The 16,537-nt window shown below is 37.4% G+C and overlaps 1 protein-coding gene across 6 annotated transcripts in view; it reads right to left on the bottom strand.

Annotated features, from left to right (window-relative positions):
* The window catches only part of SLC6A11 (solute carrier family 6 member 11), a 124,813-nt gene that overhangs the window by 20,014 nt on the left and 88,262 nt on the right, over positions 1-16,537 (bottom strand). For all 6 annotated transcript variants that reach the window (XM_068695145.1, XM_068695146.1, XM_068695144.1 and 3 more), the window contains one exon: positions 1,562-1,665. In XM_068695145.1, the coding sequence (XP_068551246.1) occupies positions 1,562-1,665 (104 nt within the window). The remainder of the gene's footprint in view (positions 1-1,561; positions 1,666-16,537) is intronic.

Here is a 16,537-nt window from a genome sequence, read left to right as displayed (position 1 = left end):
AGACTGCATTCAGAAAAATAAATAAATATTTGGTTGCAGCATCTTGTCCATGAGCTTTGAAGTGAGCTGCTGATCTATTTTACAGAGATGCCAAGCTATACTGTCAGGGTCAGAGGAGAAGAAGAAAAATTGTCTAAGTTCTCCCAGTCACACATCAAAACTCCTGCTTTTTGTAAAAAGTTTCAAAACCATTGCAAAAAGACTACTGCCATCCTTGAGGAAGTGACAGAGTAGTTTTTTAGACATGATACAACTGGAGAGAAATAAAAATAAGAAAATAACAACAAAAAAAAAAAGAGTAGCCTTAAGTAGATCAGCATCGTTTACGCTAATTAGGGAAAACTCTCATTGTCCACTGTTCCTTAGGGGCATTCACTACCCTCTGTTGGAGCTTTATCATTATTCTGAAAATAACATCAATCAGTGTTGTTGGAATACTCTATGCGATTTCCACTACTTAATGTAGCAAGACATTTGGAATTTTGGCACTCGTAGCCATGTAAAACAATAACTTGTGCTGCTGCTGAGTTACTTTGCATGATTAGATAGCAGAGTACCCTTAATTGCTCCTGGATAGTTTTGCAGCCATTCAGCTGGTGGATACATTTGTGCCTGTGGTTTCTAGTCTCCCAGCTCTCTCTTTCTCTGCAGGATCCTACTGTTTGCTGTTTCTGGCAGAAGAGCAAATTGTTGCTAAGATAGCGAACACATTTTCTAAAACTGGCTCCTAAACTCTCCAGGTAAAATCATAACTAAGTATTTAAATTCCAACCCCATTTATTTATTTTGCTTTGGCTTTTGGGCTATATTATTATTTCCTTTAGAGAAAAATGAAAATTTAATTCCCTGTCTATCATAATGGAGTCAGTACATTCAAACTATCATGTACTGTCTTGTACATGTATTAGAGGCTGTTAACAGTAAGAAAGCTAATTCAATAATACAAATGCCAGAGGAAAAACGTAGTGTTCATTTTCCTGCCTGTGCCAGTAAAATCGAATGGGAACTTTGTGTTGGAGTCATATCTTTTTGACTGATTCAGAAAAGATTAAAACCTGCTGAAGTCATTAGCAATTTCCTTACTGATTTCTATAAAGACTAGAAATGACATGCTATCGTTTTCTACTGTGCCCTATATAGGAGATAGTAAACTATGCAAAAAATAACATTCAGAACACAGTCCAAACTAGGGTGAGTTTTGATAATTTTTCATATGACTTTTTTTTTTTTTTTAAAGCCAATATACATTATACAATCAAATACGGCATACATACAATGTATGGAATTCAGTATACTATACATGCTATTGTCTATGTGTGTGTACTGAGTGACATGGCTGCGCAAGGGTCAGATGTGATCAAAGGGGTAAAACCACCAAAATTTAGAAAAGAGTACTGAAAAAAATATAAAGAAAGCAATACAGGTCTCTGTCCAATGAAAATATGTGTCTGTGCTTATGATTCCTCATGCAAGTGGCTGAAGGAAAAGGGAAATACTTCAGAGTGAAGTTATATGGACATCACTGAAACTAAGTATAAAAGTAATGTGTAGAAGATATTACCTGTAGCAGTTGTTATTATAGTTGTTGTAACTTCCCAGAGCTGTCAAGCACCCCAAGCAGATTGCATAAGAGAAAAATATCTGTGTACCAGCATCAACCCAAACCTGAGGAAAAGAAATGGAGTGGTTAAAAGAGCTCAATAAGGAATCATAGTTACTTGTATACTGACCACAAATTTGCAGAGGCCGCTATACAGGGCAATAATACCTTGTAACCCTTTTGTAAGTCGCAACCTGAAAAGCAATATATGCTGTGAGTTAAATTCCCCTCTCCTTCCTAAAGGTATAAAAAAGAAACATCTCAGATTGTCTTTACGTAGTCAATCTAACCTAAGGCAGAAAGAGAAGGACTTTAAGAGAAGAACCTCATCAAGTAAAAATCTCCAGTGGTTCTGTTACCACTATAAGGTGTTAGTAATTGTCTGCTAAATAGTCAGCTGCATTTATCTCATTCTCACTCAATCGTTTTTTTTTTTTTTTTTAATTCAGATATAAAAATTTACCATGAAAGAACACTTTAAAATACACCATTTATAGATAATATAAAAATTAAGATGAGCTGGGGAAAGAGAAACCAATTTATCCAGGGAAAGGTGGTCATTGTTGTTTGTTTGGGTGTTTTTTTTTTTTTTTTTGTTTTGTTTTCAATAATTAATGGCCACAGTTAAGCAGCAGGACATAGTTGTTCCAGTCATTGTACAGTTAAAGAATAAAAGTTCTGTAGAGCTCTAAGTAAATAAATTTATAATTACCAGTATAGCAACATTTATATCCCAAACTGATGAAAACACTAAATCACAAATAAGAAAAAAGAGAAGGAAAAAAAGCACAAACTGACACAACACAATTATTATCCTCACAGCAACCACAAAAAATTAATATAATTTTTTTTAGTTTCAAAAACACCTCAGTGAAACAGTTTATTTCATCAAGCATTCCACTAAAATCTGGGTGTGTTACTATTGGAGGTGAATATCTTTTAACTCCTGATTTCATCATGAGAGTGATGTGAAGAAGCCACAGCTACACAGCTGCGCTATTTCCAATCCAATAAATTCCACCTCCTGGTTTCCTGCGATGATTGAGCTCTGTAAGTTGCTTTTTAAAGCAGAGCAACCAAAATGCTTTTCAGAGAAGTAACAAAGCATTGTCTGGCTGATAACCAGAGGCAATAGCTATGTAGCCAATTGCTACTCTGAGTCTGAGACAGCAAGAAAATAAAATTCCACTCAGGTAATAATTTCATGACTGTACTAATGGTAATACAATACTCGTAAACGTATAAAGGGGATGTGTTTGCTTTACATGTGATCAAGTGAGTCTTTGGTTTCTGGAACAATTGAGGGTGTTTCTGTTTAGCAATAACATTAACATCAGATTTGATTTGCATCAGTGTCTTAAATGGTTTCATTGCTGTCATACTGAATAAGATACAGCTGATTACATCTCAAAGTTTCACCACTTGGTAAGGGAAAAACTGCACAGAGAAAAAGCCTTTTGACAGACAGGCTTTTTAACAAGATTGGAAGCTCCCAAAAAGCTGTAAGTAGCATAGGTCAACTGAAAATGCACGGTCTTCTTAAGCACAAACAAAAGCTAGGAAACTGGATCAGCAGACGTAGAATCTGCTGTTTCCTTCCGTTTCAGTTTTTACACACCGTATTGTTGTAGTGCATTGTATGGCACTTATATGAGCATTAGCCTTTCCTGTTGGCACAGGCCAGCTCCACAAAGTCTGATTATTCCTGGGACAGTAAGTACTAGTGGAAATGGGGGCAAAGTGGAATTGTATTCCGAAGTGAGAAACTCTAGAGCTGCTTGAGAAGAACAGCAGAGAGCACATCCTTCTGGAGGTCCTGCACACCTAATTTGAAAAAAAAGATGAAAATCTGGCTTTAAGTGGTATCATTTCCTTCAGAGAAAACAATCTCCACTAAGGACAATGACATCTGACTGAGAATCAACACAAAAACAGCAGCAGATACTTTAAACAAAAACATGTTCTATAAGCAAGGGTTCAGATATATATAAAAGTTGAATCAGATTGAAAAGCCCTTTGGTTTTGTTGCACTGTATGACAGTAAACTAGAATTTTCACCAGAACTTATGGCTAATGCTTAAAATACAAGAAGAAAGCAATTTTATTTACTGTATGGAACAACAGAATCTGTGTAGCTTTGTTTGGGTTATAGACTTGGAGTACCAGTGACAGAATTTGTGATGACCATTAATATATCAATTTTGGGTGTCCAAAGTGGCAAAAATATCTACAATTGATCAAAGAAGAAGTGAATCAGGAAATTAATTTAGAAATCACAGGTAGGTTTTTGACAGTTGGAAAAGTATGAGATGGACCAACTCTTCTATTTTGTCACAAGCCTGAACGTCAAAATTTGAAAAGCAAGCAGCTGATAGTACAGATCACTTCTTTTTTTGCCCTAACAGCTCATGACCATTTGACAAATTTTGTACTAGACTTCAGCTCTCATTAGGAGTTGGAGATTTCGTTGACTTACACAAATTGTTTGTTAGTAGTCTTCGTCACACCCAGTCTTAGTCATTCTTAAACTATCCCTTCAGGAAATTTATTCTCATGAAAACTTTTACTGGGCCTTTGTAGATATGGCTTACAAATCCAGGCACCATCCGTCTGGCTTATGGCAACAAAAGCATTATAAAATATTTCTGAGAGTGGCCAATCATTGTACTGCATTAGCTGGGTAATTTTGCAATATCTGGCTTAGACTAAAAGTTGCAACATTTTCCAAGGACATGGAATGAATGGAGCAGGATTCTGCAGAACAATGAAATTCTGAAGGACAGAGACAAAGAAAACACTGCCAGTAAACTGCAAAGCAAGGATTCTGGAGCCAGCAGCTGGTGAAAGGCTGGGACAAAAGGAGTACGTTTTTTCTGAAATGTGACTGGGCTTGATGTGTTTCTGGCATGGGTAAATTCCAGAGGAAAGAACCTGTACCAGGGAACATCCTGTTCATGCTTTATAAACTCAGTACCTTGAAAATCCTTGGGTTAGTGATCTTTAAGTCAATTCAATACTATGCATTCATAAATTTGGGGGCTGAAAACGTTTTATAGCCTTCCACTAACTTCTACTTTGAAGATTGAATTTTTTCCTTACTTTTCTTTACCGCATATATTAAAAAATTCCATTCCAAAACAGTATTAAAATTAAAGCACAAAACCTTTGTTTGTTATAACTTAATATATTTTTTTTTTTAAATCTAAGGGCAGAACCTTTATACCTGCTGTGCTCCCAGTCTGCCTCCAGGGTACAGCTGATCCCCAAACATGCTAAGCCCAGCACCACTTTAACATTAGTATCGGCAAACCAGAAGAATGCAAACACCAGTTCAGAATACAGCAGCACAGTGACTGCTCTGACTCCTGTGCAGAAATAATTCTTGCTGCCTGCTGGTTGGAAAGAAGAGGTCGTTCAATGAGCCCATGTGACGAAGCTTGTATCCCAGAGGGAGAAGGTGACGTAAAGAAGCCTCAACTCTATGGCACGACCTGCTTTCCCTAGGCATGATGGTGAGAAGAGGCAAGTCTCTTCACTTTCTATTTTCTAACAAGGAAGGGGAACAGCAGAGCTGTCTGTGCCCTGCTCCCCATTTTGAGGCTTTCTCCGACTTTATTCCGCAGCTTTCCTGATTCACAGAACAAGCAGTGGTCTCAGATGTGTCCTGCTGATTACTAACTTACATAGGAACAAACACAATTCCACTAAACAGAATAAATTTTTTTAAACTAAAAATGGAAAATGCTATTTTGCAAAGTCCAGCTCTCAAAAGCCAGCAATACCCAGAAATTAATATGCCTATGTAACCTTAATTTGGCCTTCTTGTGTGTAAGTCTAGGACTCAATCTTCACATACACGACTGCAATACTACTCCGTATTCTGTCCAAGATGATGAATCAAGCTAGTCAAATAGAGGATCCTTTTGTCTAGACAATTCCTTGCCTCTTTTATTGCCATAATTATAGGACATGTAATGAATGAAGAAGGACAAAGAAGGAAAAAGATGTGCTGTGGTGAAGACAGCAGAATACTGCTCTGGAGAATTAGATTCTCATGTTGCTGCTGTAAAGTTTCCAGGTGATACTATGTCCATAAATCACTTAAATAAATCCTTTCACAAATTTTCTGATGTTGCCTATGCTGGGAAACTTCAGAGATCAGGATTCATGGGGATTCCTGCAGCAGCCACAAGCTTGCTCTCAGGAAGGAGCCCTTGCAGCCTAGACCATGTAACAAATCACTGGGAGAATACCATTCACCTCTTCAGACCACACTTCATTCCTGAAGTGCCTTCTTGCTCTGAGTGCAAAGCAAGCAGCACTGCAAAGCTGTTATGGAATTCTCCTGTGACTGCACGAAACAAGCTCCCAGGATAAAATGGCTTTAACTAGCACTTCCACAAAGTGTCATGACAAACAGATGAATGTAATTGAAATGGTGGAAAATTGTTTCACGTCTGGGGAATACAGAAAAATCAAGTAATTATTTTCAGTCTGGTCCTCCTAAAAGATAGCCAGTTTTTTTTTTTTTTTTTTTTTTTAATAAAATAAAATAAAAATGTGTTCACCTGAAAAGCTTCATTTTACACCTCAGGTAGGTAGTTACCCATGAATTTTCACTATTCTGTCTTTTTGTGCATGGCTAATATTTGCATATTAGTTTACAGGAAAAATGTAAGACACCTAAAAGACATGCTGAGGATATTTTAAGAAGTGGGAGGAGTTTGTTAAAAATGTGATACTTGGAAATTATGTTCATGGCAGGGTAAGCACACAAATCCACAGCTCAGCATCTCACCCCTCAGTGCCTGTGTCCTGGAGGAAGGCAGGACCCGGTCAGCCTTGTCTCTGTTTGCCTCTGTCTGCAGGCTGGGCTGACAAGCTCTTGGGATAAACACTACTTTATGGTTTAATTTTTCATTCTGTGGCTCAAATAATAGTAAAAATGGGAAAAGCAACCAAAAGAATATGATTGTTTAGAAACAGCCCAGCACAGCATTAAATCACCTGAAACATTCCCATTCTTATTCAGATGCATGTCTCTCTGCTCAGTCCATTGTAGTTGGTTCTGTATGTCTGTACACACAAGCACCCTGCATATGGTAACAGCACCCTTTTAGTAGTTTACTCTCATATCTGCTGTGATTTTTTTCCTCTACTTCTTTAAGTTAGCCAATAAGTATAGCACTGTGTAACACTAGTGCAATTGTCACTGTGACATTAAATATGAGAGACTTTACATAGGCTTAAAAGATATGACGAAATTCACACACACACAAAACCAGAGAACCTCAAAAGATCAGGCAGTATCTAGATGATGGAGTATGCAAGTAATTACTCACAAAGCACTGCGGCAGGAATGAATGAAGGCATTAGACCGTAAGGCTCCCAGCTCTATATCAAACAGAAAAATATTGCCAATGTCATTACAAGTGGCTCTGACTGAAGAGCTGCATCTGTCCTGCCACAGGAGAGATGTCACGATGATTTCCTCCCGGTGTCACTATTCTGCACTCACAGAATCAACAAAGACACTCAGGGAGTAGCTATGGGTTCTTGGTGCTACTCTGGGCTTATGCATAGGCTGTAGGTGCCTGTGTATTACAGTTTCAGAGATTTATACCTAAGGACAGACACGTCATGCTTCCTCTCTTTGCAACATTTTAAGCTGAGTTTCACAGATGTCCTAATGGTACCATATCACCATGATACTTCCAGTTTCAGAAGACAGCTTGGATAGATTTAAAAGTAATGGGGGGTCTGAAAGAACTGCAACATCCACGTGATCTATTTCTCCATACATAAAAGGAACAGTGACCAAGCACTATAAGGATCCTTCCATTAAGCAAAATGTGTACCTTGTTTATCTGTCTTTCCATGATCTCTCCCATAGTCGACAGTTAACAGATCCGATAGAAATTATAAACATGTAAGGGCTGCTATTATTTGTCCACACACTTCAGTTTGCTTCCTAATTTCCATCAAAATCAAGGGAATTAATTTCGCATTGGAATTTGAGTACTGGTTGAAACACATATCCCAGTAGTGTAGTTTCATAAACATGTATTTAAAAAAAAAAAAAATTCTTAACAGTAAGATTGATTACTCACTTCAGCTACAAAACTCAAAGCATGTTTATCTGCAGAGTGGTTACTGATGATTCCATAAGCAAGCACTCCATTTGAGAATATGGGAGATCCTACAGGCCAGTTAAATGCTGCACTCACTCTCTTAAAACATGATGTTCCAAACGTTAATAGTCATTTATTTCCCATTTTGTTATCAGAGAATGAGCAATCACTTCATAGTTCTGTTTAAATTTCAATTATTCATCACTTTCGATGAATCTCAGCAGTATTTGTATTTTAAAGAGCTTTGGTGTCAAATAAGGATTTTACAAAAAAAAAAAAAAAAGCCTTTGCTGTCAGGATATAATAAATAAAAGTTTAAGGTAAAAGCATTGAACAGTTGCAGAATTTTTTAACAGTGAGAATGCCTGAATAAAACAACTTGTTGCAATACAAACTGAAACAGGAGCATTGCCAGAGTTTATGTCCCACACACCTTGAAAGGTTTAATGTTCACGTGTCAGTGTCTCACGCAATGTGTGGAGAGTATGTGGAAAATGTCAAAAATCACATCACCTACAGAACATCTCTACCTGTACCAAGCCTCAAGGCTTAGCATCTTCAAGTTGGCTTTTACTCCATGTGTTCCATGAGCCTGAGGTGAGTGGTTTACATCTGAGCTGCCTGAGTCAGTGAAGCCAGCCTGGTGTTTGGTGTGCTATAGATGTAGAGATGACAGGCCTCAATCTCAAAGTAGCAACTACATTTAAAGAGAAGGTCTCTCAGAGCTGAAGGCATTAATTACATGTCTAACACAAAAACATTTACAAGACTATTTTTCCAGACTTATATCCCATGTCCCTTTAAAAATGACATTATTATCACTTAGACGGATTTTTAAAACACGAGGAATCTAACAAGTATGCTACTACAGAAGTGTGCCTGCTCTGTGTATGCTAGCGTGCAACTATAACAATTATTCCCAGAGTGTTTCCAAAACAACTATTTATTACATTCCTCTGCTATATGCTACACACACACACACACACACACATATATATATCTTCTCAGAAAAATAATAAAAGAGGCAGTAGTCGAGGACTGAGCATTTTACCTTTGATCTTATTCCAATTAAAGCAATTTTTTGCATCTTTCTCATTAGGAAGAACATTCAACTACATCATAAACTGTTACGCTGGGCATGGTGTAGCATAGTTGGCAATAGCAGCAGAGAGCAGCAGGATGATAAGCAGACTGCTCTGTGATGACTGGATAGGTATACACTGGAAGGAAAGTAACAGGTATATGGGTGGTTTTCCTTTTAGATTTTTTTTTTCCAGAGACAATTCCTATGATCCTCACATGCTAATCAATATGAAGAACATCATACATTCACGACACCTCACAAAAAATAAGGCCAATCCATTTTGCATGTTTTCAGTTTCAATGCAGAATACTTTGTCAAATGGACAGAGAACAAATGAGGCCAAAACACCTGCATCTGTCCTGATGGCCAGACTGAGCAAGAACATACAGTGGGCTTAAAAATTCCCTTGCAGAATGCAAAAGGTTATTCTTTGGATAATTTCATTGCCATCAGCTGAAATCTCTTTTAAAAGCATAAGAAAGAAAATTTACCAATTTGCATTTATTCTCCAAGTCACTCTTTCATAATCAGCTGGGATTTTTTTTCTTCAATAGCAGCTAACACACAAAAATCATTTGAAAGTCTGTGCCATGCAAATGTGCAAAATGAATACATATTTCAGTTCAAAGTACTGTTATACTCAAAGAAACAACCCAAACACTTAGGAGACATTCAAAGTGAATAAATCCATTCCTTGTATGTATTCTGCTCTTTTCTCACTAGCAGTATGCTGATAATGTACCTTATTCCTGTGAAGCCTACAGAGAAAATCAAAGAACAAACTTTATCATTTTTACTTTACTGCAGAATCAACACAGTTAATTGTAACTGCATAATTTCTCCTGCCTGAATATAAAATAGCAAAAAAGGCTAATTTTCTGATCTTAGAATGTACTTAGTTAAAAAAATGTTTTTTTGTTTTGTTTTGTTTTTGTTTTGTTTGTTGTTGTTGTTGTTTTTCCAACAGAGTTAATTTAAAAAGACACACTGAAATAGAAATTAAGCAAAAGGCTATTTCATAAAGTTAAACTTCTTAAACCCAAGGGTCACTAAGTAAAGTAAAAAAACCTGTGGGATCCAAGCATGCTGGCACTAGCTATTACCCAAGTAAGCTAGCTCTTTAGCCCCTGCCCCCTATCCCCAAATGCCTTCTTGAGGGAGAAAAAAAGAAAAAGGAAAAAAAAAAATTATCCTGCTACTCTTTCAACTAAATGGGAAATGTCATTAAATGGGAAACCAAACCAAAACAAAATATGAACAGTGTATTGTGGAGAAGCAGGAAAAAAATGTTGAGTTTTGGATACTGGACTTAGTTTGTTTCTGAAGTTTACTACCCAGAGCTTTTTAAACAAGGCAGTTTCTGAAAGCACTGCCTTCATTAGTGCAGGAAAACACAACTTAAACGGCCAGGCAGAAAATGGCTGAATTAAGCTCTTTTTTTTCCTCTTTTTAATGGTAGTGATTCTCAAAAGATTAAAAGTAGGTTAGGCGAATAATAAAACAGCTATGTTTCTAGTGTCTACCTGACAACAGCTTTTGTAGAAGTGAATAATTACATGAAAATCACTTCCTTTCTACCTCTTTTTGGGATTTCTGTGGGTTGCTAGGCAGTCTCTCTCCTACCTTCTGCTAATGTTACTTACAGAGGGGATGAATGCAGCATATTCATTATGAGAATGGTGAGCTGAGGGGGAGAAGGACCTAAATACTTGAAGTTTTGTTTATTCACTGCTGCCTTTGGAGACCAACACTATAGCTCAGATTACTTTACACATTTAAATGCTAATTTACCCAGGCATGACTTAGCCAAGTACCACCCTGATAAAATGGAACAGGACCTTCCTCAATACAGGAGCCACACTAGTAGTATGTTTCTGTGTTGCCAGCCAATGTTGAAAGTCAGGTGCTAGATGGAGCAAGGCACAGTGAGGCTCCTTCTGAGACTTGCAGGGAGAACGCTTTCACTCTCTGACTGCTTTTCCTGACTGAAAAAAAATGTTTGTTATGAGACTGGTTTACTTTCCTGAACTCCTTAACCCCAAGTTTAGGAGATATCTTAATTGCTTTGGCATGATTCCAAAACTAGCAACCACCTGTACTGGTGTACTGCCCTGCTTCTGTAATTGTGAGTGCGCCCATATAGATTAGGGTGTGTGTCCCTTAAAATAGAAATTAACATTAGTCCAAATCTCCCTTCTCTGCGAAGTGCTACCTGAGATAATGATGGGTTTGAATGCTCCTTTGAGATAACAGCTATGTGTGCCTGGTTTAGGGAAAGGCAGCAAACCAAGTCAGATGCAGGCTTTGTGGGCTTTTAAAAAGTGTCTGATTTCCAAAGCCTGATTTCAAGTCTTCTAAACCTGCAATTCACTTGGATTATGGACTTTCTTTTGACATCCTCACAATTACCTTGTACACCATGATGCAACAGGAGATGAGAAAGAGGACAGAAGCTTTGTACTCTCTTCCCAGACTCAACACATTCTGAGGGTAAGATTCAAATACACAAACCAGCACCTCAATTAAGAGAAATCCCAACCTGGAAAGAACTGAACTGCTAAAAGGACTGCAAATGTTTTATATATATATTTTTTTACTTGTTTCTTACCAAATGTCTCCTTAACTTGGTTAATCACAGAGAACCACTAGCTGCACAACCCATGTGCCCCATGCATCCATGCAACTTTGCTCCCAAATTTAACATCATTACAGAAAAACCACAAAGTAACAATGTTCAGCCGCAAATCTCTTAATTCTTTCAATTGCAGTTGAGTGTACTGATTTCTTAAGAGCATTCTCCTCCTGCTTCTTCAATTTATTCTTTTAAATAAACACAAGAAATGCTGATAACATTTTTAAAATGAGAGTGCTGATTAGCGTTCCTCTTTACTGACTGCAGCACCACCACCAAAGGATCTCAGAATGAAATATTTGACTGTTGTCACATACAATCCAGTGCCTATGGACAGTCCAAAGTATTTCAGTATATTTATACTCAGTTGAATTGATGGCAGAAATCATCCTAATTTCTGTATGATGAATTCCAACCAAAATGTTTTTAAGGCCTTTTTTCTTTAAATATTCAATTTTTATAACTTTTTCCAGAAAACAGAGTTCTGGGGATTGTTTATTATTTAGGTTTTGGGGTGGAAATGAAGCAGAGGAATTAGCAAATGTAGTAGGATTGCCTGTTTTTTAGCAGTGACTGCTGCAAGATACCTAATTTCTATTACAGAGTTGCTGTAATATCTCAAAGCAGACCATTCTCTGATAGTATTTTTCTGTTTACTCCTGATACTCTCTTAAGATGCTTATCTGGCATCCTTGAAGCTGGAGGAACACAGGAAATATTAAAAACAGTATTGTTTTTGTTATATTTATTGTAACAGTAAATATACTGCACATGAATCATTATTCAAAGAATTCATCTAACTTGGAAAATTAGAGAAAACTATTTTAAACGGTTACTTAACCTAGCCTCTATAAAAAAAGATAATTCCCAAGATTTTTTAAAGTAGTTTTCTTAAGAATATTTATTTTAGAAACTGCACTTTTAACACCATAAAGAGCAGAGTTTGAATCAAAAGTAAATACATTATAGAAATATAGGGATGATTTAAATTCTTACTCTTATTTGAAAACAGCCTAAACCTCACACTAAACTAAGTATTCCACAAAGAAATTCCCATCAATTTTTTTTCCAATATAGGCACTGTCCATTGTCCAATGATGGTACATAATGGTCTGAAGTAAAATCTGACCTGGGAGGAAAATGTTTTATATTGTATAGGTGATAGCACTTAAACACTTACTGCAGTTCAGTGCTGAGCCAAAGATTTCAGATATATTAATCAATTAATATTCATGCCCTGCACCAACTAGAACACATATGAAATATAACTAAAAATATTTGAAATAATCACATTTAATTGCATAGGAACTATTCTTAAAATAGAGGATAAATACATTGAAAAAAGCATTTCCTTACAACAACAACTGTCAATCAACATGAACAATTGTCCTTAATACAACAACTGACAAAAAGACCTTTTGCTTTTTGTAGACCTGCAACTCAAACACAGACTGTAAAATTACACCTTAAAGATTATTTTCAAATAAAAATATTTTCATTTAGACAGAAGTGGAACTCCCATTGTATGAGAACAAGGCTGTAGCACGCTTGGGACCTATTCTGTTTTCAGTACTTATACACTAGACTGTTCCACAGCAAAGTTATGCAACATGGTTGCGTGATACAGCCATGTATATGTACAGCCATGTACAGCTCAGTGTGTAAGCGTGCATTAGTTTGTTAAGCAGCCTCAGAATAGAGTAAAATTTTTGAATTGGTATGGCCATATGCAGGCTACAACTATTCTGTCCACCCAAGGGGGATGCTGTACTACAAGGTAGAATCCAGCTGTGTTGTGGAGGCTGTGCCTCCACATACCTGAATTGGAGTGAAAAACAAATGCTGCCATTAGAAGTAAGTAAAACGCTGTCTAATACGATGCCAGAAAAATAACTGCAGAGTGGACTCAGTTTACTTCAGAAAAAAAGAGAGCTCCTGCCTGTAGACAAACTATTTGCACCATCAAAGAGAAATTGTCACATCAAAAAGAGTTTTTCCAGGAAAGCCATCACCATATTGGAAGCTTTTGTAGGATTCTTGTGTCATTTGAGTCCTGCTCTTTCCAAATGGTGACTATAATACAGCCATTATGCCAAAGTCTGTCTGCCACCTAGGTTAGACACTATAAGGGTTGTTTAAACTAAGAATGAACCCTCCTGAGCTTTCCTATAGCCAACGGAGAGATTGGATCCTTCTGAAACGTTATGCAGCCCTTACATGGGTATCATACAGCACCCTCTAGGGGAACACACTTCCCTCTGCTGTTTACAGGAGGAGTTGGAAGCACTTCATTAAGGTTCATCAGAAGGTTACCTAACATCAAAGAGCATGAACTCCGCTTTTCAGCAGTCCCTGGTGATTTTCAGTGGGACCTGTGGGAACTGAAGATGCCTAGACACCTGAAGTCTTGGATGTTCTTACTCTAGTTGCGTATTTCACTTCTAACACCTAATTTTCGCTTTCACTTCTAACTTCTAATGTCTGTAAGGTGATCTTTTCTATGGCTTTGGGTTTTATTCATACAATCTATTTCTCAGTGACTGCAGTCAGCGAGTAATTGTAAGAAAATGGTCCACCTCTACTGATTTTTCATGGAAAGCAGAGCGCAGCAGTCGTAAGTGCATAGCTTTCTAAACCACAGCATTGCCTTTCTCAAGCCACTGCCAAGAAACAAAAACCCAAAGGCAAATTAAGCAAAAAATCTGTAGTATTGACTTGCCCAGAGGTAAAGAACATATTTCCCCTTCTCAACTACACTGGCGTAGTGCCATGGATGGGCACTTCACCACTGGATTCTGGCCCAGCTGCTGGAATTGTGCCACTGGCAGCTGCATTTCAAAAATTAAGAAACTAATCAAGTTTCTATAGCATTACCAGTTCAAAATTCTTCTGTCTCTGTTTCCACAGCCTGTTCTTTCTATTCCCTATGTTCCTTCTATATTTGGTGCTGGAAACATCAGAAGCTGCTGGTAAATCTTAGAAACTAAAAATAAAAAAATAATAATAAAAAATGAACCCCCACTTTTTTTTGGAAGTGGTCAGCAAACATATGAACTAAGGTGGTGTAAGCCTATTTTGATTTTCAAAAGGATTTTAGAAATGTCTGTCACCAAAAGTTGTTTAGAAAACTAAGCATCTTTGGTTTAAGAAAGGAAAAAAAAAGATAATAAAATATAATAAAAGATAATAAAGACAGGAAACACCTGGTAAAGTAGTGGTTTTTGGTTTTTGTTTTTTTTTTCTTCAGTAAAAGGAGGCTACCAGTGGAATACTACAATGACCAGTGCCTCTACTGATCAATTTCTTCACAACTGTGACATTAGGTTAGTCAGAGCTGGCTGGCAAAGATGGTAGTTAAAAAAAGATGTGACACTAAGTTACCCTGACTAACAAGAATGATAGCTAATTGCAACAATGCATTTTATGAAAATTAAATGATGGACAACATTTAATTACATTCAAAGTAATATACATGAGAAAAAGCAATTCTGTTTTGACATACGGTTCTTAAATGATAATTTTGATTTGGAAGCAATATGTTAAGAGTGTAATAATAAAAAATAATAAAAGTGTTTTGTTAGACAGTTCCAACATAGCAGTGGTCAACAAAGCAAATTAAGTGATAGGCACTGTTAAAGAAGTAATACAAGTAACATTAAGGTCAAGAATAGAATTATACAACTGAATAAATCCATCATATGCCCATCTCTTGAATACTCCATCCAGTTCTCACTATAGTCTACTCACAAAGTTCCAAAATAATTGGAAAGTGTTAAGAAGATGAAACACAATGAAAAATAGCATTTTATTTTGTGGTATGTATAACCCACACGTTCAGACAGGCTAGTTGACAACAGTCTGGAAGGTCACGGGGCACAAGTTCACCACAATTCAGCTATGTGACCAACATAGTCCAACAGCACCCTGGACTAAGCACTGGGAAGAGCCTTACCAACAGATTAAGGGAGATGGGTGATCTTTTTTCTCTGCCAAATACCGTTGGGACATACAGATTGCTGTGTCCAGTGCTGGATTCCCAGTACAGAGACACACAGACTTACTGAGTGAGTCCAGTGAAGGGCCACAAAGATGATTAAGGGTGGGTCTATGGCATAAAACATACAAGGAGAGGCCAAGACAGCTGGGACTGTTCAGCCTGGATATGAGAAGACCTGGGTGATTGTATCCGTGTGTATAAACACCTGATGGGGGAGGAAGTAAAGAAGAGAAAACCAGGCTTTTCCCAGTGGTGCCCAAGGAAAGGTCAAAGAGGCAATGAGCAAAAACTGAAACATGAGGCATTCCTTTTAAACATAAGAAAAAACATTTTACTGCAAGGGTGGTCAAACACTGTAAAAAATCAGCCTGAGATTGTGGACTCTCCATCCTTGCAGATGTTCAAAACCCAACCTGACATGGCTCTGAACAACCTTTTGAAGTTGCTTTGGGCAAGGAGGCTGGACAAGAAGATCTCTTGAAGTACTTTCCAGCCTCAACTATTCTGACATTCAAATTTAGTTGGGTAAGACATTTTCTGGAAAAGAAGTGACTGAGTTGGGATGTCAGAACAGTTCAACAAGTCATGAATGATGAGGAAAGAATAAGTAGGGATCTTATGTTAACTGCTACTATCAACGCAAGAAATTTTGCATCATCAGAGGAAATCTGTAGGAATAGGAAGGATGGAAGGAAGAAGGAGAGGAGGTTGCTCTTACTGATAGAATGAGCAGACCTGTGGAACTGGTTGCCAAGAGAGGTTGCGAATGCTAAGTTTTCATGGGCCGTAGGGAAGATCGGAAAACTACATAGAAGGGAAATCCATTGAGAATTTCTGAGCATAAAAAGCCACATGGAGCTCAGAAGATCACCTGAGTTGATAATATTTGCATGTCCAAAGAGTTCAAGGGACAAATATTGTATATTCCACTTGGAATCTTCTTATGTCTATTGCTAGGGACTGCATACTGGGCTACAAGTTCTTTGCATATCATCTTATGTACTTTCAAGTAAATAATATATTGCCTTTCTCCCCTGCTGTCCAGCAGGCTTAGAAGAAGCTCTCATTAAAGATCTGCAAGGCAGCTTTGTAT

Source organism: Anas acuta, chromosome 11 (genome assembly GCF_963932015.1).
Source record: "Anas acuta chromosome 11, bAnaAcu1.1, whole genome shotgun sequence".
Classification (NCBI taxonomy): domain Eukaryota; kingdom Metazoa; phylum Chordata; class Aves; order Anseriformes; family Anatidae; genus Anas; species Anas acuta.
The sequence above is the reverse complement of the archived record's forward strand: the minus strand, read 5'-3'. Positions and strand labels throughout refer to the sequence as shown.